The sequence below is a fragment of the Melanaphis sacchari genome, unplaced genomic scaffold (genome assembly GCF_002803265.2).
Source record: "Melanaphis sacchari strain LSU unplaced genomic scaffold, SCAv2.0 Contig13_pilon_pilon, whole genome shotgun sequence".
Lineage (NCBI taxonomy): Eukaryota > Metazoa > Arthropoda > Insecta > Hemiptera > Aphididae > Melanaphis > Melanaphis sacchari.
Window position 1 is genome coordinate 2,158,576 of NW_020270588.1, and position 24,526 is coordinate 2,183,101.

Consider the following 24,526-nt stretch of genomic DNA (forward strand, 5'->3'; position numbering starts at 1 on the left):
TTAAATACGTAACTGAAGATGGCGGCCGCGCACCGGGACGTACGTGCCGCCGGAAGCGATGCCGGCGAACGGCTGTCGCGCGTCCAGCACCGGATCGCCCGCGTACACGAACTGAGCGATGACGTCGTTGGCGCCGACGGTGCGCCTCAGCGATTTATCGAAAACGACGGTGACGGAGCCCGCGGACGGCCCGTCCGCAGGTCCGGTCAAGCACAGCGCGTGGTCCTCGCGCCTGGCCAACAGCTCGCACGGCACGTTGGCCGGGCCCACGGACACGGTGACCGTGCTGCCGGCGTCCATGAAGCGGCCGGCGATGCGCAACAGGGTGCCGCCGGAAACGGGACCGCACGCCGGGCTCAGGGCGGTCGGCTCGGGGTAGATGAACCGGAGGGTCTGATCGGACGTCAGCCGCAGCGGGCCGTACACGACGCGCACCGGGCCCGCGGCCAAGTCTTCCGGTTTCGGGGGCCCGACCGTGCACGTGATGGTCTCGCCGTTGACCGTCTTCGGATAGACGCAGTCGCGTCCGGCCACCGTCACGGTCGCCTTTCGCCCCTCGGCCAGCAACTCGTGGCTCTTGACGGTTATCACCAGCGTGGTGCCTCCCGACCACGGCGCCGTCAGCGGTTCCACCGACTCGATCGTCATGTCCGGGCCGCAAGCGTCCGCGGGCGGTTCGTATAATCCGTCCGCCGGCTGTTCCGCGGCAGGGGCGTCGTCGTCGTCGTAGTCGTCGTCGTTTCGCCCGCCGGACGTCCGGACGCCCTCGGCCGTGGTGTTCTGCCGGTCGTAGTACTCGAACAGGCCTGTGCACGCGTTACCCGCCGAACACCGTTTGTAGAAGAACGCGTTCCGTGCCGATTCCCAAGAGCACGCGACGCAGTCCTTGGCCCTGTAGTCGACTTTGCAGAAGTGCGTGTTGTACACTGTGAAGTAGTTGTTGACGCCGTCGTCGAACCGCAAGGGCACGCCGTCGAACTCGACGCTGTAGTGGTAGATCATCAGCCGCTGATTTCCGAACCCCAGGTGTTCGTTGCTTATGGCCGCGCAGTCGATCGTGTCCGCGTCCTCGTTCACCGTACCGTTGAACCTGACGCCTTTCAGCGTGCACGTGACGTTCGTCTTGGCCAGGTACTTGACGAAGCCGCTCACGTCGTTCGAAATCTTCACCCTGTACGTGAAGGGCAGCAGCGTTTTGTAGGCGAACGTGTCGATGGCGGTCAACCGCGGACAGTGGCCGCGGACGTTCACCATCAACAGTTCCGGTTTCTGCGTCATGTCCACGCACGTCTGCCGTTCCAGCGACCAGCTGCACAACGGCCTTTCGGCACACTTCGTGCACGTCCGCGATCTCGAGCAATTTACCGCGCCCTTGTCGTCATCGCGGCTGAACGAATCGACGTGTGATATACACGCAAACACCTGTAAAGACACCGCGTGTTCGTGACGTTTTTAAATATATTTCGTGATACTTAAAAAAATCCTATTTCAAATGAACCTATTATGTAGTTGATTGATGTAAACATTATTTATATAGTTTATAATTTGTTATGATAGGGTCGAAATTATATATTTGTATTACGATTTAAAATAGTTTGTGTAACGGAACACGAAACGTTTATACCTACTTCGGAAATCACGCATACCTGCAAACTTTAGTCATAACACCCGCGATGACAACATTTTTCGGATTTCTTTTATTATTTTATTATCTATAGATACTGGTATATTCAGTTCAAGAAAATTTAAAAAATTTAACAATGTTGATGATTCAGTATATAAAAATTGTAATTTTATAGTTTCTCAAAAGAAATATTTATTACAAATATACGTAAATAAAATATCAAGCTCGTTGAAATTAAATCTAAGTATAAAATAATAAAATAAAATTTTGAATTATAGTAACTATTAATTTATTTTCATTCTGAGTTGTAATATAATCTAAAATCAATTGGGCAAATAATTGAGTTATTATGTATGGAAGATGACGATGAACATAGTATGTACTGTGTAGGTATGTTATATAATTAAATATGTGTACCTACAGGATAACTGATAAGTTCTTTTTTTAAAAATTAATAAAAATTTTATTTTTATTAAAATTTCGATTTACAAAACATATATCAAATACCATGGTATTCTCTTATATCTCTACGATTTGATTTCTACATTTTAAATAATATATATTTAAAAATGTTAATAAAAATGTTGAAGAATAAAAAGTATTTAAAAATTTAAGAAAATCATTTTTAAATAAATGTCAAAATGAATTACAAAATATGTTTTCAGAAATTTTATCGAATAATTAGGACAATAGCTAATGAAATTCGTAAAAGGTTGATTCTTATTAATTTCACACATTAAAAAGAAAATAAGTATTTGTGTGGCGCGTTATTGATACATTGTGTGTGCACGTGCAGGACGTCATATCTACACTCTACACACTATAACTATGCACATGTTTAGTATTAAATTTACACAATCCGCACAAACATTAAGAATTGCCTATATTGAATCTCGATAAAGGAAAATTGACTTATGAAAAAGGTATGATAACTGTAAATATTTTTACGTACCAGTGTAACTGCAATTAGAATATAAATAGGAGTAGATGAATGCTCCCAAAACTGTTTTCTTGACCTTGTCGAGTCAGCCATATTGCTTGAGATTGTACTATTCTCTGAAAAAAAATCAGTTTATTGTTATGCATATTCGTATAATCGAGTAAATATTTTTTTTGAAATTTATTAAATAGTACTTTAAGTATTTATTTACTATGATAAATAAATAGATAATTATTTGTGAAAATACATTTTATTGTTTTTTTTTTTTTTTTAAAGATTAAAAATTTTTATTAATTTTATAAATTAAAATCTATAATACATTTGCATAATTTTCAATAATAATATGAATTTCTTAAAGATGATTAAATATAAATTTAAGTAAAAAAAATTATTATTTTAAATTATAAGTGTCTTGTATTTATCATGATACATTTTAAAATTATTTTTAATAATAAAAGTAGCATATTATTTAAAACTTTAAGTAATCTATAGCTGTACAAATCAAACAATAATATTATTCATTTTTTTAAAAAAGATTAAATTATACAGCTTAATTTAAACCAAGCATATATTATATTTAAATTGTAATAAATAGAAAAAAAACAACTGAAAATAAAATACTTAACAAATACACATGCTAATGTTATTTAGATCAATAATAATACAAATAACAAAAATTAAGAATTATTAAAACTCATATTTAATATTGTTAAAATTCGAAATAGTTTTTCTGTCTAAGTTTTTCTAATGGTTGAAAATAATTAAAAATATTATCGAAATTCATACATCATATATTATTATTATTATGTTGATAATGATTACGTTATTAAATACTGCACAGCAAATACAATGTATGTCATTAAATATTACATTTCAACAGTATAGTTATATTTTTCTAAATTAAAATAACTATAGCTAAATACCATGTCAAAGATTATCGTAAATAATAAAAATCACTATCAAAAGAATAATATAATTTGTAGTTAAATTAAATGAAGTAAAAAAAAATTTTAATATCAAATGATATTAATGATTTTATTTAACTGGATGATAATTAATCATATTTAGTTTTCTAAATTATAATTTTGCTTTGACGAAGAAAATTATTATGCTACAAAACGCCAAATAGTATATCAATTATACGATACTAGAGTATGATTATGAACATTTTTTAGATTTAATATTTTCTTGTACTTAATGTAAATGATTCTGTCTTTCAGGAGTGAAGTAAATTACATATTATTAAGCACAATTATTTTATAACATTTTATTAAATAAAAAAGTTGGACATGATACAAGATTGGGTGTAAATCAATATATTACATTGTTTCATTTCGATAGGTAGTCTAGATATAGATTAGTCATTATTTAGTGTGTTGACGTGTTGTGATATTTGATTCGAAAACAGTAGAAAATCGTCACAATTATAAAATAATTCTTAGTGATGCTCGAGTATAATTATGGTTGATAATATAACTTTCAAAAACCACTTAATCACTTCCTTGTACTTATTTAAAAATGTTCTACATTATTATATTACCAAACTTATCTTTATACGGTTATAAACTACAAAGAAAGTCAAAAAAACCAATTTAAAATACCATCTAAATTACATTCTTTCTTTAAGAAAAAGTAATCATAGAGAGTATATATTTTTTATGTATATGATCATACGAACAACAATGATAATAAAACCGTAGCTCAGAATCTAAAAATGTGGATACTATAACTTTGTCAATTTTTATATCTGTATTATGCTATTTAATTAAAAATTAATATATTTAATATATTTAAAAAGAAAAGTACAAACATTTTGTTATAACTACTTTCAAATGATCTAAAAATATTTCAATTATAAAATACTAATAACTATTTTCTAAAAAATATTATTATACCAAATTTGTTATAAATGGTATCTCGTCATTTTGTCGCGGTCATTTGGACGCACGACAATATTGAACGCGTACGACATTTCATTCCGTCTAATTTCGACGCATGCTACATTTGGGTCGCGTCATTTAGTCGCATATACTAACCATATTATATATACATACTTTGAATAATAATAACAATAATAATAATTTTACACATCAGTTATTTGATTTTATTATTATTTATAAAAGGTAAAATTAAATTCGATTAAATTAATAATAGTAATCTGAATAAATATTAAAAAAAAAAAAAACAAAAAAATAAAATATTATAATTATTATACATTGAAATAATATATATGCGACAAAATGACCTATAACCTTGATAAATATCCAAAGTAAATTATAGTTATTAATTACCTACATTTAAAAGTAGGTATATTAATTAGTAAAATTGTAATGAAATTAAAACTCATGCAGAGGTATAATTTCAGTTTTAAATTATTGACTATGGCAAGTGGCAACCACCAAGTGTTTTGCAGACTAGAATTTTTTCCTATGCTAATTAACTTACGTATAGGTATGTGTTCAGATGAAACCCAAATCCCAATTTGTTATATTTTTTATTAATAGATTGTATTTGATTTTAGTATTACAACGTCTTGGAATTCATTTGTCTCAAATAGAACCATTCGTACATTTTCCATACTCACACTTCGCACGTAGATACAATGAAGGTTTATACATATAGTGTATACTATACACTGTATAGTATAGTTGAGAGTTTGTAAATGATAAAGTAAATAATACTTAACGTAGTATTGGTGAGTTAATATCAACAACTATTCAACACGTCAGTCGGCTATCGTTAATTTTTATAATAAATTAGTAATTACAAATTTAGTTGTTTGACATATTATTACTTCTCTTCAAAAATAAGATTTTTTTTATATTTTATAATGTGTCGACTTGAGATTTAACTTAATACTATAATATCGGAGCAAATTTACGAGTTTCCTTTCCTACAAATAATGCTACTGAACCCATTCATGTCTCAAGAGCACATACAAATAATATGAACATTGTAATACACTGATAAATCGATTACATTATAATATGTATAATGTATATAATAATATATAAAATATAATTTGAAATATCTTTGCAATAATACCATTTAATTTTAAGAATGTTGTAAATGAGTACATATTAGTATAGTACTGCACTACTGTAGGTATACTTATTCAACTAAGTATGTTTTAGTAATTTCGGGTTACTTTAAAAATAAACAAATATCTACATGACGAAATTAAAAATGAATAAATTTAGCAAGATTATTTAGAATTTTGATATGACATCGATGGAAGTTAATAGTTGTTAATTGTAACTCATAGAGAGCATACTGATATTTTGAATCGAACGATTAGTTAGAATAATTTTTTGAAAGTATTATCTAAAAATGTGAAACGATATAGGTATAAGAATAAAACTTTTTACTAATTCTTAATATTTTATATTTACATTATGAACTATAGACTATCTGACTCAAACGCTCACACACACACACACACATATATATATATATATATAATTGAGTTAAGCATAAAATATACAAACTAAAAAGAGAAAATTATTGAAAATTAATTAGTATTTTATTTTAAATAAAGATATTTTGAAAAGACTTAAAATACATTAAGCCAGTTTTTTTTTTTAAGTATTAATAATTATAAACGTGTCTAGGCCTTTATCGCTATAAACAAGTAATGTTAGAAATTTGGTACTATTATTAGTCATTATGAAAAGAGAAACGATTTATAATACATTATAATACAATAAAAAATTTATTCCTTCACTCAAACTGCCATTAATAAAATGTCGTGTAGGTATATCATGTATATAAATAATGTTTTTTTTTTATGATTGGTTGATAATTATTTAGTTTTTTTCTTGTTTATAGGTATTAAATATATTGATAATGACAAATTATTTAATATTTAATACTTGCTCATACATATCTCCCACTCAATAAGTTACTTATAAAATAAGTAGTAGAATGATTATTATCATCTATAACCTTATTTTTCCTAAGAAATAGCTTTAATCGTTGTTTGTGATAGTGTAAATCTTAGACTAAGATATAATAGGCTGGTATCGAAACCTTATTAGTGGATCTAAAATATGCATACGAGAAACCAATCAACGTCATCTAAAAATTATTTTCAAACCATTAAAATTATTTTTAAAAAAATTAAGCAAAATGTATTATATTATAAAATGTTTGTTTGTACATAGATATAAATTATTAAAATGACTAAAAACATAAGTACACAAGGACACAAAGTTGAAAGACCATTTCATAAAAGACCGTTTGAATTATTCCGCTCTACTCTCTCACCAAATTCATACCAGTCCGTTACATCTTAGTTTTTGGTATTACATAATAAAGATGTAATTATTAATAAATAAGAAATAATACATACTACACTATAATAATATAATATTAATTTAGATAAATATTTATTATGAATAAGTAATTATTTATTATCAGATACTGTTAAAATTAGTGTGGGCCTGTAGTGGCGGCCATCTAATCTCACATGTACGTGCACACGACTAGTTAATAAAATAAAATATTTGCACTGTGTATATAATGTATACGAATAAAATTAACGATATTTATAATAAAATTATAAACTTATAGTATGTGAATTATACAGGTATTTGAATTAATTTTAAAATACCTACTAAAACATTAACTATTGTATACTAATCACAATTTAATATTATGATAGTGTATAATTATTATGATTACATTTTTATTTTATATGCAATAAAATAATACTAATAAACAAACAACTATAAATAAATAAATAAATAAATAAATAAATAAACTTATACGTAAGATAATCTTAAAATTCTTAAAATTATCTTCTAGCTATATTATACAAATGAAGATCAAAATTAAAATATTCTACCTTCTTCGATTACTGGGTTTTTACGATTATATAACTTATATAGTGTGTACCTAACTACCTACTTATTATATTTTAGACATTTAAAGCGACTATAGGTAAGATGTATAAAAATTATTATCTTGACAAAGCGCTAAATTAATTTAAAAAAATAAAAATTGCATTTCTTATAATATTTTAAATACCACACGGATTGAAATTTTCAAATTGATTTCTTCTCAACTCACAGCTGCCGTTAAATTCAATAAGAAACATGATCTTTTATTTTTTTAATTCAAATTTTTTTCATATGAGTAATTAATAATTCCATTGTGTTCAAAGTGGTATTAATTAAATCATTAACCATGAGGATAAATTACAAATTACAATATAAAAACAACAAAAATTTGGAAACATGTACCTATCGGCTATCACGATTTGCAGAGGATTATGGCGACGTCGATAATCGAGGAAATCGAACAGCGAGACGCGTCTCATAGCGTACATAGTAAACCCCTCTCACATTAAAATTCCCTCTGTACCTGCGTGCCCGGCATTGCAACGTTTCTTTGGTATAATACCTACCCTAACATTTGTAATGATCTGTATCGCCAGCTCATATGCACAGCCGTATCGCGCGCAACTAATTTTATTTATTTTATATAATTCTATATCTATTCAACGAATAACCGATTTTAACAAATGTTAAAACGTACATCATATTTATAATATAAATGACGTTCTAATATGTAAATATTTAATGAAACAAAATTATTTGTCGTGTGTTCTAATTTCCAAGTGGAGAGACATTGTCGCATTGTCTCTTATGACGCTTCGTCAATGGAGATGTGTATATTTATTTAGAATATTTTAATTAACCCCCTCCTTTTCAGATTTACCAAGAGCCACTACTCTTAGAAATTCTGTGTACCTATATTAATAAATTCTATTTTTAATTTAATTTAAAAAATATATAAGATATATTTTCATTGTCTATTGAAAGCTTGTTAACTTTAAAAAAAAATAATTATGATTTACGGAACACATTGACATGACTTTGACGTGTTAATTGATCATAATTTAAAACAAAAAATGAAAATTTGGAAGAATTAAGACAAGATAGTATAAAAGTTACTGAAGAACAACCTTCCATAAGAATTTTTTTTTATTAATATACCTACAATTATAATCTAATTTTTGTGAATATAAAATTAAGCAATATTTATCACTGAATAATTGATTTTTTCATTTATTTTAAAATTACATGCGTTTTGAGATGATGAATATTAGATGATTATAATTGCCTAGTTATTATATTTGCTAAAATATATTTTAATCTTAAAGTGTTTATAATGTTATAAGCAATAAAATAATATATTATTGTGTAATTTTATAGAATAATTTCATATTTAGAGTTTAAATGTGTATAAAAAAAGACAAAATGTTGGTTATTTTTTTTACTTACCTTTTGTGGTGTTTTTATTTCATCTAACGATAGTAGCAAATCTGTATGTTGACTTCTTTATTACACGTTATAAAAACCAAAATATACGAGGGTTAATAATAAAGTATTAATTTTTATAAATAAAAATTAAACATAGTAAGATATTTTTCTATAGCAAAAAATGAAACATTTATACTAAGAATAACACTCAAGGTGTGTATACTTCATACCTCGACACTCGAATGACCACACTCGTCGGTATCAAGCGAGCACCAAGACGATTTAAGGCGCCCAGACACAATTAGATGTCCAGACGGGGAGAGTTATCAATAAGCCATTATATTCGAATATTGAAGGATAAAATCGTGTTTTTAGCTACTTTAGTTGGCGACACTCAAATATACATTAAGAAGAGACACAATGTGGACGGACACAATAAGAATGTATAACGTTTTGAAAATCCAAATACTCATAAATCGACTTGATACTATAAAACTATTCGGATTGGTCGTTTTTAAACATAATGCGTTGGTATGCGCATATCATTCGTACATTGTACCTTGTTATTTCATAAAAGGTATTGTACCTGCCCGGGTAGAAGTAGGTATACACTAATACGTGTCAGGGTGTATTAAAACCCAAAGATGGCGATCGACTTATTCATTTTCAATACAATAATAACAATAATAGTTCTGTTTAAGGATCACGTGCATTTCGAAACGGCATTGTGTGCGCAGGTAAGGTGTACTTGGGACGATCACAAAAGGTTTACAAAAATGATTCAAAAAAAAAAAAAAAAAAAAAATGCAGGAAATTCTTTGAATTAAACGATGTATTGATATAGGCATCGAATAATAGTAATTATTATCATATAGTGTATATTATATATTTATATAAAACTCCGAAACGAACGGAACGTCCGAAACCGATTAATGGACAATGCATACGCGCAAAGGGCCATCGTCACGGGGTAGGAGACGCGTATGTACGACGCGCATCAACGGTACACATATTATCGTTTGACCAACTGTGCAAATCAAAAATAATATTCGTCGTCAAGTTTGTCGTACTGTAGCAGCGTCGCGACGATCAGTTGATGCGGTATCCGACCGACGACGCGACGGAGGTGTGGTCGGTGGTGATGGTGGTGTTGGAGTTGTTGCACGCCGCCGCCGCCGCCGCCGCCGCCGTGGCGCCTGCCCTGTGTTTGGCCTTGGTCCGGTACACGGCTATGCACGCGATGGCGATGGCGATCAGACAAACGATCTTGACGCCGGTCACGACGTTTTCGGGAGGACCGCTGTTCCGGCCGCGGTTCCGGCCGTCCGCCTTCCGCTTGACCACGTAGGCGAACGTGTCGCCGATGGTGACGATCACGCCGGGCACCGCGTCCAGGTCGGCCGCGGACGGGTTGGACGGCACGCACACGATCCGCCGGTGGTCCGTGAACGTGACGTCGCACCCGCCGCCGGAACCCCGGAACCGGACGGTCAGGTCGTCTTGCCACCGGTAACCGCGGTCCAGGTCGCGGCCGTTGATCGTCACGGTGCGGCCGTCCGTCACGAAATCCACCAGCACCGGATCGGGGTGCAAACTGTAACCGTGCGGGTCCCGCGGCGGCGACAGGTCCATCTCGTGGTACTCCGGGTCCTGCACCCGGAGCCCGTACTTGAGCGACGCGGCCGAGTCCACGTGGCCGTACGGCAGCTTCGGCGCCCGGCACACGGCCAGCGTGTCGTTGACCAACCGGCAGCTGGTGTAGTGCAACCGCTCGCCGTGGTGCACGTACAGCATGGCGTACCGCAGGCACGAGAAGTGCCGGCCGCGCAGCTGGACCGCCGTGCCGCCGGAAGCGATGCCCTGGAGCGACTGTCCGGCGTCCAGGGCGGGCACGGCCGCGTACGTGAACACCACCGACCCGTCGCCCACGTACTTGCTCAGCTGGCCGTCGAACACCACGTTGATCCGGGCCGCCGTGGGCCCGGCCACCACGGCCGGCCCGGTCACGCACAGCAACAGGTCCGGGTACAGGGCCACCGGTTCGCAGTTGGCGTAGTCGCCGACGGACACGCGCAACGTGGTGCCGGCGTCCAGGTACCGGCCGGCGATGCGCAACATGGTGCCGCCGGTTGCGGGCCCGCACCTGGGGCTCATGTCCGCGATCACTGGGTCCACCAGCCCGACGACCAGCGCCGACGTGACGGTCACCTTGGGCTGGTCGCCGGTGTACTGCACCCGGACGGGGCCCTCGTGGTTCCGGCGCCGGTCGGTGACGGCCGCCGGCATCATGGTGCACGAGATGCCCGTCACCCGCTTGTCGTCCTGCATCGGCCACATTTTCGGTTCCGTGCACTCGCGCCCGGCCACCGTCACCGACACTTCCTTGCCCTCGGCCATCACCCGGTGGTTGACCACCGTGAACCGCACCGTCGTGCCGCCCAGCCACGGCGCCGTCATCGGGTCCACCGACAGGATCTCGGCTTCCGGACACTCCAGGCGCACCCCTCCGTCCGCGTCGCCGGCGGCCATCACCGCGGTGTAGTTGTTCGCGTGCCACCTGGCGTAATACTCGTATTGGCCCACGCACCGGTTCCTCACCGAACACCGTTTGTAGTAGTTCTTGTACCCGTACTCGTTCCACGCGCACGTCACGCACTCGTCGTCCCTGGACGTGCTGTCGCACTCGTGGTCGTAGTACACGAAGTAGTTGTCGGACTCGTTGTTGTACCTGAGTATGATGCCGTCGTCGATCGTGATGTAATAGTGGTAGATCATCAGCGCCTTGAACCGCTTGTTCCTCTGCGCGGCCAGCCTTTTCGTGTCGCATTTTATCTCGTCGTTCAGCACGTACCCCGGGAGTTTCTCTTCGTCCAGGTGACACGTGATCGTCCGGTCCTGCAGGAATTTCACGAAGTTGTTCTGGTCGTTGGACACCACCACCGTGTACGAGAACAGCTCGTCCCTCAACACGGATTTCTTGGGCACCGAGAACTGCGGACAGTGCGCTTCGATGTTCACCGTCAGGTTTCCCAAAGTCGGCGGCGTCACCAGACATTTCTGGAGGTCCAACGACCAACTGCAAAAGACGTGTCTCGCACATTTCTGGCACGTTAGGAATTCCGCGCAAACCATCGCGTTCTTCTCCATTTTTGACGAATCGTTAGCGTGTGATACTGTTACAAATATCTGTTAAAAACAAAACGTACGTATTTAGTAAAATTTGAATTCCCTCATGAATATTAAAAATGATCATTACGAGAATGAGGAAAACAAAGAGACTATATTGCTGTGCAGTAGGTGTCGTGTGAACCTCGCCATTGATTAAGAGGTCACTGTAATGTAAACGTTACTATTATTCGAAATCAACGATAATAATCATTGCTGACGAAAGACAATATTCTGAGCGAAGACGGACTCAGCCTTTTTTTACGTTACTATATTAACGTAATTTATTTTATTAGTATTGCGACAAGTCGATTTCATTTTTACCGAAAATATTTTATTTATTTTACTTTGTTATTAATATTTAATTACCTATTATAATAATATTTTAATAATTAATAATTGTTTTAACTTCTGAGTCAATATTACTTGAGCGTAAAATGCCGTGCATATAAAAAATATTCGTGATTTATTAGTTGTAATAAATCTGTAAAAGCTTGAAATTAATCTAATCGTTATTGTATAATATATGAAACGTAGTAACATAAGTTAAAGTTACAAGTACCTACGAATAATATTTTTTATTACAACAAAATAAATTAAATTGTTTTTTTTTTTTTGGCTTAAAATTTAAATTTGATTCAAATTTGAACTCAAAATGTTCATAAAAAAGGTGATTATATATTTTATAATTTTTTTTGGTTTCATAATAGTATAATACTTGTGAGGAATCTTGTATTTAATTTACAAGTCTTAGCTAAAAAATATTGAACACTGTATTTTTAACTACATACGAATATGCAAATTTTCGTGACTTTTTTAAAAATGTGTTCTTTAAATTCTTATAAACAAAATTTGTGTTAATATATCTTTAATATTATCAAATAACTAACGAAAACTTATGAAGAATATTGTAATAAGTTTTTAAGATTTTTGATAGAACAACGATTTTTTTATCGACAATTTTTGAAAAAAATAATCTTATATCTTAAATATCTATAAATAGCTCATAAAAAGTTCAAAATATTTTGAAAACTTTATCATGTAGGTAGATAAAATGTTATTATAAACACTTGATGAAAATTTCTAATATCTAGAGTTATTCGTTTTTATATTACAGTAATATAAAAAAAAAAAATCAAATTTGTTGAAAACGGGTTTTTTTCTAATTTCCTGTTTTTTCTATGTTTATCCAACTTATTAAGAAAAGCGCTGTACATTTTTAACCATCAAAGTTGTAAACTAGATTCACTTTCCTGTCAGAAAATATATTAAAGCTGAAAATTTAAGCATTTTTTCTACTTCAAAAGATTATAACAAGCAGCAAAAAAACATATTGTTAAACCGATTCGTCATTATACTCATCCATAGTTTAGCTCAAAATCTAAAATATAGTAGGTATTTGAATAAAAAATGCATTTATATTTATAAGTTCGATAATTATTGATGTAATAACATAATTTACCTTTTAATCTTGATAATAATTTTTAAAGTAAAAGAAAATTTAAAAAAAAAATATTACGGCAACAATAATAATAATAAATATCACCTATACAAATTAATATAAGAGTATGACAATTTTTGATTTTGATAACTGAAGAAAATTGACAGTGAAAAATAACGGTTTAAGTTAGTTTTGTTCTTTTTTTTAAGGTAAATACATATTATTTTACTGATAAAAGACTACAAACATAAAATAAACAATCTCCTCCCCCAATTCCTCGTAAAACAAAAACTTACAAGATGCTTATCATCTGAATTTTGTAAAACTCTATGATCTGTTTATTGTACAATATAATATGTATAATATAAGTAATAAGAATGTTGTACTAACTCCCGATAAAAAAGATTTCTGGAACACGATATTATCCACACGACATTTAAATAAAAGTGAATGGATTAATACATTATGAATATTTAATTACAAATATAATATTAGGAAGTTATGATTTAATTAATATAATAAGTTCAATATTTTTCGAGTTCAAAAATTATCATAAATCAATTTTAAGGAATTATTACGTATTTAATGCTCAAAATAAATATTTATTACAATTTAATTTACTTTTATAATTATATTATTGTTTTCAAACATTAATAATAATCTTTGTTTTAAATTTTGATGAATACAATCTATAGTTTTTCATGTATAATTCTGTAAAAAAATGAAACTAATTTTGTTTTTTTTCTAAACTTACATAAATATATATAATTACCAGAAGTTATTTTTAAAAGTTTCAAAAAATAAATTAATACCTACTTATAATATAATTTTTTTAGTAAATTATGCAACATATAAGTTAATAAAATAGTTTATGATATTCGAATTGTTAATAATTAAAATTTTAATATATTATCAACAGAGCTCGTCAATAATATTTGGAGTACTCGCATTATTGTTAAAAACATAAACAATTTTTGTATAATTGATTTCTAAACTATTATATTTAATTTTTAATATTTTTTTTATTATTTATCGAAATATTTCATTTCAAGGATTTTTTTTTTTCAGAGAATTTTTATTCTGATAATCACACTAAAATAAGCCTTTTACATTAAAACTAGTAAATAATTGATGACATAGGTAAATAAATGCTTTAAAATTCGCAGCATATTCAAGAATAATATACAGTTTAGATTGAAAAAAGTAAAATAAATAATTTAATTAATAATTGTTTACAACAATATACAAACCTCAAGTATATTATATATATATGTGTGTATATGTATATATATTCAAAAATATACAATATTCTTTGGTAACGTAAAATTGTGGTACAACTTTTGGTAAAAATTATTTTTTTTTAAATAATATAAAATTGCATTAAATTCACGGCTTTGGTAATAAATAATTATTAAGTACCTATTTATTTTAATAATATTTATGTTAGTATTTCGTAAATGTGCTAATATATTAGTATTTATTTTATTTTTTTTTTAACTTCTTTTGTTAAAAAAATATTTCTATGCAAATGACAAACTATACGTTTGTAAATATACATACAGAATACTTTTTTATAACAATATAACTTAATTAATTTTAACTATATAATTGTATTATTTACATACCATTGCAATTAAAATTATATGAATAAAGGAATTTCCATAATATTTTCTTTGATGCCTTCGATCAACCATATTTTCTTAATTTTCTATGACTATAAAATAAAAAAAAATAATAATATTAAGTTATAATAACCCATTATAATTCATGAATTCTCATAAAGTGCTTATCTAAACGTTAAATATCATGATTCAAATGCTAATACGATTTCAACTTAATGAAATTCCCGATAATACACATAATTTCAATTTATTAGATTTAATATATTTAAAAACCACTTATAATTTATTTTATACAGTACAGGGACAGATAAATTATTTTTTAAATATCAAAGCTTATCAAAGTATAATTTTTAATTAAATTAAATGTCAGAAAATATTATAATCTCATTAACATTCGGCAGTGTTATGGTCATTTGGTTAAGAATGTAAGTTCACCACACCCAGATTTATGATCTCTGTCTGTCCAGTAGAATCGTATGAAGTATAAAAATACCTAGGGTTTACGAAGGTATTTTATCTATTAAAAAGTCATTTAAGTGTATAAAACATCCATTAAAATAACATATAGATTTTCGAGGTCTTGTTGGTTTTTTTTTGTATTAAATTGGTATATAGCACAGTTGAAATAAAAACTAGTTTTTATAAATTATTTGTAATCAAAATATCAATTAAATCAGTGAATTGTAGAAAACGAAATTTATATAGTTGATACTTTATATTTACAATTTATAAGCTTATAAATCGATTTTCTAGGCGCAAGGAAAATACTCCGAGAATAATTAAGAATATATTCTAAAATTTACATGTCATAAATTCATAGGTAGATGGTAGTATGTTTTACAAAAAGTCCGATTTCAGTTAATTCGTTTTAACTTATAAATTGTAATACAAAATAATTGTAATTACTTATCTTAGAGACTTGGAATATTTAGAAATTAAAATTATTATATTACTTAAATATCACTTGATAAATATAATAACGTGAAGTACATTTTGATAATGTTTACCATTATTGGATTAAGTATTGACTTTTAGGAATGTATCTTTATAAAGTCAACCGTAATAAAAATAACTATTATAATAATTTAATTTATAACTAAAAATTCTTAAAAATCTAAAGTTAAAATCATTGTTATTATGAGTTCATGATCAATAACGGGTAGTACATTTTGTCAAATAAAATAATTATATACGTATAACAAAAATAATTTTCAATTAAGTATTACATTTAAATTTTAAGGCCCGTGAATTGAATATACTCGTACATAGTTAACTATGAGGCTTTTATTTTAATTGATGAATAATTTTCAAGAATTATTTATTTATTTATTTTTTTGATTATTAAAAATTTTTAAATGGTGTACTAAACTCTGCTTAAAATTATTTCAAATTTAATTTAAGTTTATGTTAATATACAATTTATCGCACTAAAGTAAAATGGTTGTCCAAATATTAGTATCTGATCATGAATAGTTACATGATTTTTATTTAATTTTTTCTTAGAGTAAAATACTACGAGATGCTTTCAGAAATTTTATTTTCATTAATTTTCATATCCAAACCTATGGTAATTTTTCAACCATTTAAGACAGATTTACGTAATTTTATTTCGCTATGTTTCTGGTCTGAGAAACTCGTAGACTTATATTATTATGACGTTATTTTAAGATATTTTATAATTTATAACAGTCATACTTATGTTATAAAAAAGTTTTTAATTTTAAAGTCATTTTAAAAATGCTTAATAAAATTGTTCATAAAAATAATGATAAGAATTGATTTCTTATTTGTACTAATTTATTTTTAACTATTTAGTGGTTAAAAATTATACATAATCAATGAATTTTCCATGATTAATTTTATTTTTATTTTTAAACAACTGAAATTAAAATTTTTCAATTTGTGTCGCACGAATTAAAATATTCTCAAAAATGAATTGCTTTATTATTTAGTACAATGTGTATACATTTTGACTCATATATAAATAAAATAAAATTTATTAAATATACGGAAATATTAAACTAGCCTACTTTTTTTTTAAAATGCGTTCTAGATTGTATGATAAATAATCTCAGTTATTTTATATCTACGCTGTTATTATATTATTATTTATGTTTTTTTCCCAGATAAATATATTTTAATTTTTAATTTTTTAAAACTTTGAATTTTTTACTAAATGGGTTAGGTTTGTAGACGGCAATAGTTTATTATAATTAAATAAAAATATACGAGTAGGATGAATTCTATATTCTTGACATTGGTTTTTATTTACTATTTTTTAGACAACATTTTAAATTATATTATATATAATTATTTTACCTTCAATTTTATAATATACTGCTTTGTTCAGTTACTCCAGTATCATCGAAATTATTATTTATAAAAAATTAATAGAATATTATGCGTTTAGTTATTAAAGACATAGTTTTAAATTAATGCTATAAGAACATGATATACACTTATTCGATCATAATTAAATAATTTAAGATCAAAATATAAAAGACTGCTATGCTGACCACAAACTAAATTCAACTGTTTCACAAATAGGCTATAGATTATTATGTTATGTTATAAAATGTAATTATTTGGTCAATATATTATTTTTTATGTCATTATAGATTTACTTTATTTATCATCCAATTATTATAATTACAAATTTGATGATTCAAAAAGTAATTAAATTATATTTCTGTGATTAAAAAAAAGAAATAATATAATATAATTAATACTATAATTTTTATATGAAAACTGATAACTAGTTAGTGATAGTTTGTAAAGAGTTTTTTCCGTATTGTCTGTATTTAAACTGTAAGTGTATGAGTATATTATGCGTGAATCATATTGTAATTAATGAATATCAAAATTAGCATCCTTGTTGTGTAAATTGAAGTACTTGAATGACAATAACATTTTTAATATGTTATCTTAGAGTTAGTTTAGACCTATTAGCTATTGCTATCAAAAATTAAGAATGTGCGTCGGTTTTTGCCTAAAATTCTGATTATTTTTAATAAATATTCAAATTTTCAGAAATTTGACATTTTAATGTTTATAATCGAAAAGCTTAAACACTCTCGCTTATAATTTAGAAAATAATGTTTATTTCAAATAGTTTAGTAAATTAAATAAGTATAATTCCAAGAAGGAAATTATTGTAATTTTTTTAAATATTAATTTTACATTAAAACTACTATTATGGTCCCATAATAGGACGAACAATGCTATCCAACATATTTACATATCTGCACGTATTTCTTATGTAAATATAAGTGAGTGCATTATTCAAATTTTCGCTGAAAAAGCTATGTTTAAACGAACATCAAAGAAAATGTTGGGCAACACTGTCTTCAGCTTGAACATGTATAAATTTATAATTATAATTAATACATAAAACGTATTTAATAAATACTATTTATCAATGATTTGATAAGAATTTTTAAAACAAGGAATTATCATTTAAAAATAACTAGTTATTGATTATACTTATAGTTACTTTAAATTATATTTAAACATTTAATTTTGAATACTAAATAAAAAATTAAAATTGAAAATCATAATTTTGGATGTTAAAAAAAATTATATTAAAATAATATTATTCGGTAGGTTATTAGTTAATAACACGAGTAATGTAAATTGATTAACTTTGTTATAATTTATAACACTTAAAATACACAAAATAAATAAAACATTTTATGACTATAATAAATTGATTCTAAATAATAAATGGTGTATTATACGTTTAATGGTTTTTATTTTTTTTGTTATAATAATTGTGAAATAATTATAAAAATTCATATGAATCGTATTATCATTGATTGTAGTATATTTTATAGTGTGGTATTTACTAAACTATTAAAAACAAATAAATGCTTAACATATTTTAATACTGTTAATACTAGTAATTTTTAAAAGTAAGCAATGCAAGTGTTACAAAATATATTAAGTATTTTAAAACATATAGACCTATATTAGATATCAATATATTTTTTTTATCTTAAATTTTAATAACTTTGAGTTTTGAATATTATAATTTATTTAGTATTATTTAAAATGTACACATACAATTTAAAATTATACATTTTTTTACATATTATATAAGGTTCATGTATAGTCTTACTATTTAATTATATAATTAATACATTAAGTGATTATTATTCGTTATATATTACTTATTAATCAATAAGACAACTTAATTGGAATTTATAGTGTTGGTAATGTATGATGATGGGAACATTAGAAAACAGCTGAAAAGATTGAGATTTTAATCACTGTAATCAAATTTTTATTTATTTATTTGTTTTATTAAATAATTTTAATTTTAGTAACACATTCTATTAAAGAATTAAACATTTATCGTTGTCATTTGCCACCAGTGGCATTAATGTATTTCTTATTTTTACTCGAAAAAGTATTAATGCTGTGAAAATAAACTCTGAAATTGTAATTATTATTCTTTGTCACTCGATCATATTGAAACATACAATTTAATTGAAAAAAAAATTAGCAAATACACCTCCACACAATAAACCACACCACAATATAGGTATACTAATATACATAAAAATAAATCATATGAACGATAAATATTTAAGTTTCCAGCAAGGTTATTTTTCAATTAACGCCGTTTTTGAACATTTCATAATATACTGTCCATCAAGTAAGGAAAAATATTTAAAAAAAATTTGCACAAACAATGTTTATTCTAATGTGGGCATAATACCCAGTAGTGACATAGTGTGCGTGAGAACATGACAAGTTCAATTACATACCCGCTAATGGTTAATCCTCAAAGCGATGTTTGCAGTGTGGTGTTTTCTTTTTCAACTATAGTGCTTTCACTTTCACCGTTTGGTTGCTAAGTTCCTGAAAAGGCTATCAGGGTCGTATACGCTCACGGCAAATTAATTTTATTGAAAGCTTAGGTTTTACTACTGCTCAAATTTCGTTTAGAAATAAAACCTTTTTGTTTCAGTACTTAATCGAATCGATTATCACGAACAAGGCATAATAATAGTCAATAAACAAGTTTGGTTATTACTTTATTACGTACGTGATATTTATAAAATATTAATAAACACTAAGAATATTCATTAAGTACTTCATCGATGGTTTGAACTCTCGGAAGTTTATCGATATAAATTTGATTTGTAAAATATTTAGAAAAATGATAAATAATAATTTATATATATTTTAACTTAGTTTAATTTAAATTTCGATGATACACGATTTCAGACGGTTTTTATAAGAACGCGATTGCGAAGAGTTTCAAGATAACAACAGATTGCCAAAAACGACACGATAACGAACAAATTTTACCAAATTTATTAATAATATATCGATAATGTGAACATTTTTTGCTTATTAAATGTAAATTTAGAATATTGTGTAAGTAATTTAAATTAAATAAATTAGTAGACGAGACCTAAAATGTATGTAAAATTAAATATTGAAATTTTTTATTTATAAAATTACAACAATTTTTAATTTTAATCTATCAGAAATAAATTAATACAAATATTAAAAAATAATTAAATCACAATTTAATTTTAAACCAATATTAAATTATTTTAATAATTTATTTGAATTATAAAAGCAGTATAGAATTGTTGTAAAAATATTCATAAATAACTAAAAATAGAAAATTTAAATAATTTGAAAATATTATTTATTTTTCAGAAAACTCATTTATCCATAAAGCATTTGTCTCTATTTTATAACAATACTATTATAAAATTTTTATATTTAATCATATAATATTATATTTAGGTAGGTATATCCATTATTAATATTCTGAGACGTCGGCCGGATGATAGCCAATTGATAATCTGCATATGTTGTCTACGTCTTAAACACGTACGACATAGTAAATTTTTGTTCATTAGTTTCATTAGTGTGGCGTGTGCTTTTAGTTTTAATATTAGAGTGATTTGATCTATAATAAAACTTTTAGAGAAGAATATTATCTGTGTTTTCTCATTGGCTTTTTATGATATTTTAATTTTTAATTAAATTATAAGTATGAAAAATATAATTATTTAAAAATGCTCATAATTCACTTAAAAATTAAAATATCGTAAAAAACCAACGAGAGAACACATATTATGTTCTCATTTAAAACTTTGTTAATAAGTTAAATCTCTTTATAATATCAAAACTAAAAGCATACTATTGAAACTGATGAACGAAAATTTACCATGTCCGTACGTGTGTAAGACGGAGACGACACATGCGGGGCGATGTCCTCTTAATATTTAATTTAATAGTTATAAAGTAAAAAAAAAATATTTTTTTCAGTAAACATTAATAGAATACCTTATATTATACTATGATAATTTTTAATTTCTATACATTGTAGACATTTTTGAACTTATTACTCATATAATAACAAAAAAATAGACATAGTTTAACTCAAATTAATAATATATTATATTATATAAATTATAAAATAATTTCTTAATAAATTAGGCATTAGTCATCAGCTAAATGTTAAAATAAAAAAGTAATAAAAATAATAATCAATATAATATTATAAAAGTATAAAATACTAACAATAATACACATGAATCGTTATAAATTATTTTTTTTCAGATGTTGAGAACAATTTTAAATTTAAAGAAATACACAATTTAATTTAATTCATGAATTAATAAAATTGGTATAATCAGCGGGTTGAGTATAGGTACTGTGTCTCATTGTGATGGAATCGGTGAGATATCGATTTCCGATCACACTAAATGTTTAACAATAATATAATTAGGTATTTACTCGTATAAATAATAATTTAATCTATAACTTTCAAATATTTAAAAGAGAGTTTCTGCGTTGTGATTTCAACATAAAACTTTTATAAGGTTTAGAAGACGTACAAATTGTACATTATTTATAGTTGTGGAATCGTAAGCTCAGACAAAACAACAAAATGACAAACGATATCTCGTCTCACTTGAGTACCACATAGTTGTGGAAATGGAAAAGAAAAAAAATCAGTTTGTTTCAATAAATATTACGTATTTTGAATACATTTAGCATATTTTTTGAATTTTACGTTAACACCGATGACCGCGGTGGCTATACGCGATGAGCATGTCCCAATAATAATAATAATAATAATAATAATAATAATAAGTAATAAGTAATAAGTAATAACTAATAAGTAATAACTATGTTTTAAGCGGAAGCGATCCTTTTTATCATTTCGATTTGCCGCCGTGTTTCGGGCGGCGGCTCGCCGAGAACAACGGCGCTCTGTGTATGGGACCCTGGTCGCTCGGTAGTCAAAACGGCAACCAATGTATCACATAACCCGGTGTCCGTTTTGGTGTCAAACCCGAAAAAATGTCGAGTCCACCGGCAGTGGCCGCTCCCACAGTACTCGTCGTTCTCAACCGCCCAAAAATAGTTTCATCGCGCAAATCGCGTTCACCAAAAACGAGAACGGTCGCTGGCTCGCTGCGAACGCGGTTTACGCAGTAGAGCTGAACCGTTTTAGAAATGCAAAGCTTTTGCGCGGTTTACGACGAAGTTCGAGTCGGTCTTAAGCGTTTCCTCGTTCCTGTGACATCGTCACGAATTAATGTCATCGAATCTCAAACTTCCGCGATTTCCGTGTTTTCCAATTTAATTATTAACGAGACATCGACTATCTTAATAATAATAATAATTGTTTAAAAACTAGTCTTGACACCGAATTTCGGCGAAATTAAAAATTATTCATCGCCGTCAATATTTTGAGTCCCGTCCCGCGTGTCGTCCGTTTATTTTAATCGTCGCCCCCGTACCCGTCTTTCCAGCCGTGTTTCGATGGTAAATAAAAATGATTTTCCGTCCGCTAGGCATGTCGTACCGGCGCGTATTGCTGCTCTGGCGACGTCGTCATCACTCAACAGCGATTAAAATATATATTAATAATATATTATCGGTTAACGCAGGCGCTCGACGTATCGATTTAAAATTTTTAAAATTACGCTTGTCCTATATTGTTTTATTGGTACGGGACACGGGTTAACGTCGAACGGTCATAAAAGAGATAACATATTATATTATTATTATAATAGGCGCGGTGTAGGCGCTTCGATGTTTCGACAATTCCGTTAAAATCGACGAACGATTCGTGCACGGTCCCCAAGGACGGACGCTGCGCTGGTCTGCGTCGATGAATGGTAATAATAATCAAAATAATATTATTAATTTAATCGTTTCAATCGTGTCTGTAGCGTGTACAACGACGTCGTATGTGCCGTATGGGTCTATGGGTTTTTGTATGGAGGTGTTTCGGACGCACAAACGAGTCGGTCAGCGTCGGCTGGCGTCGGTTTCCGCAGTCGTGGTTACGATCAGCAAAAAAAATGTGACGAAAATCGACGAACAATGGAAATACGTTTGGCCGTCAGATTTTGTACCAGGGGAGTATGTGGTGGCAGCCTACATCCGAGCGTTATTATACGCGATATTGTATAACAATACGTACTGTTGTTATTATTATTATTATTATTATTATTACTATTATTATTTGAAGGTCTTGCGTCAAATTTACCTCGATGTTCATTTTGTGTGTACCTTTTGGAGCATAAAAAATGTTACGAACTTCAACTACAATATCTTCACTGATGGAAAAATAGATATTTTTTGCAGTTTGGAGGGCAGAAGTTAAAAATGCCTGTACTTACAATCAATAGTTGGGAAAAATAAAAATTAAAAATTAAAAAAAAAAAATTGATTTTGTGACAATTCAATAATGAATAATCATAGAATTTCAACAAATGTTGTATATAAGCTTCAGAATATTATTATATTCTTGAGTGTTTTTAAAAATTTGAAATTTTCGATTTTATATAGTTTTTTTCCAAAAAATATAGATAAAAAAATGTATGCTTGGTTTTAAAAGCCTGTAAGTTATTTCATCAATTGTTAATTTTTAAACTAAAAAAAAAGAAGCTGAAAATAAACTTACAATAATTTCTTATGAGCATTGGAAATTTTTTCTTGGAAAAATTGGATATTCATACCAAAAAAAGAATAAAATCATTTTTCGTTAAAAGATCTTAGTATTTTTGATATCATTCAAATGGTAGTAACTTAAAATTTCTATTGTTATATGAATTATATTTTATCTAGGAATATATTAAATTAAATATTAAAAGTATATATGCTACTAATAATTTCAAGCCATACTTGAAAGCATTTAAGATTTTTAAATATATTATTTTAAAGTGTTAATTAACAATTTTAAGTTCAGTCAAGTAACTTGAAAATTTTATACAAGATCCTACATAAGTTTTTCTTGTAGAAATTTAAAAATAACAAAAATACAAAGGAGCATTTTTATTTTATAAGAGTTTTAAGTTCATATTTCGTCAAAATCATCAAAATTTGCAAATTATTTTGTAGTTAAAATGTATAAAATGTTGATTTGTATAGTTAAGTTTTTAAAATGTTGTATGTTTTTTTTTATAGACAATTTTAGTTTAA

At 29.8% G+C, this 24,526-nt stretch overlaps 2 protein-coding genes across 2 annotated transcripts; both read right to left on the bottom strand.

Moving 5' to 3' along the window:
- On the bottom strand, window positions 1-9,550 carry LOC112591580 (plexin-B2-like). Its single transcript, XM_025335419.1, has 3 exons — window positions 8,852-9,550; window positions 2,577-2,680; window positions 1-1,422 (listed from the first exon to the last, which is right to left on the bottom strand). The coding sequence occupies exons 2-3, from the start codon at window positions 2,655-2,657 to the stop codon at window positions 1-3; spliced, it is 1,503 nt and encodes a 500-aa protein (XP_025191204.1). The 5' UTR covers window positions 2,658-2,680; window positions 8,852-9,550.
- A 129-nt stretch (window positions 9,551-9,679) lies between these two features.
- On the bottom strand, window positions 9,680-17,564 carry LOC112591620 (plexin-B2-like). Its single transcript, XM_025335486.1, has 3 exons — window positions 17,378-17,564; window positions 15,062-15,150; window positions 9,680-12,016 (listed from the first exon to the last, which is right to left on the bottom strand). The coding sequence occupies exons 2-3, from the start codon at window positions 15,128-15,130 to the stop codon at window positions 9,920-9,922; spliced, it is 2,166 nt and encodes a 721-aa protein (XP_025191271.1). The 5' UTR covers window positions 15,131-15,150; window positions 17,378-17,564; the 3' UTR covers window positions 9,680-9,919.
- Window positions 17,565-24,526: the final 6,962 nt, after the last annotated feature.

Bases quoted from the DNA above. Each gene is read 5' to 3' on its own strand.
- LOC112591580 (XM_025335419.1), bottom strand. From the start codon at position 2,657: ATGGCTGACTCGACAAGGTCAAGAAAACAGTTTTGGGAGCATTCATCT. The intron at 1,423-2,576 runs GTACGTAAAAAT...GTGTCTTTACAG, and splicing joins TTCTAATTGCAGTTACACTG to GTGTTTGCGTGTATATCACA.
- LOC112591620 (XM_025335486.1), bottom strand. From the start codon at position 15,130: ATGGTTGATCGAAGGCATCAAAGAAAATATTATGGAAATTCCTTTATT. The intron at 12,017-15,061 runs GTATGTAAATAA...TGTTTTTAACAG, and splicing joins ATATAATTTTAATTGCAATG to ATATTTGTAACAGTATCACA.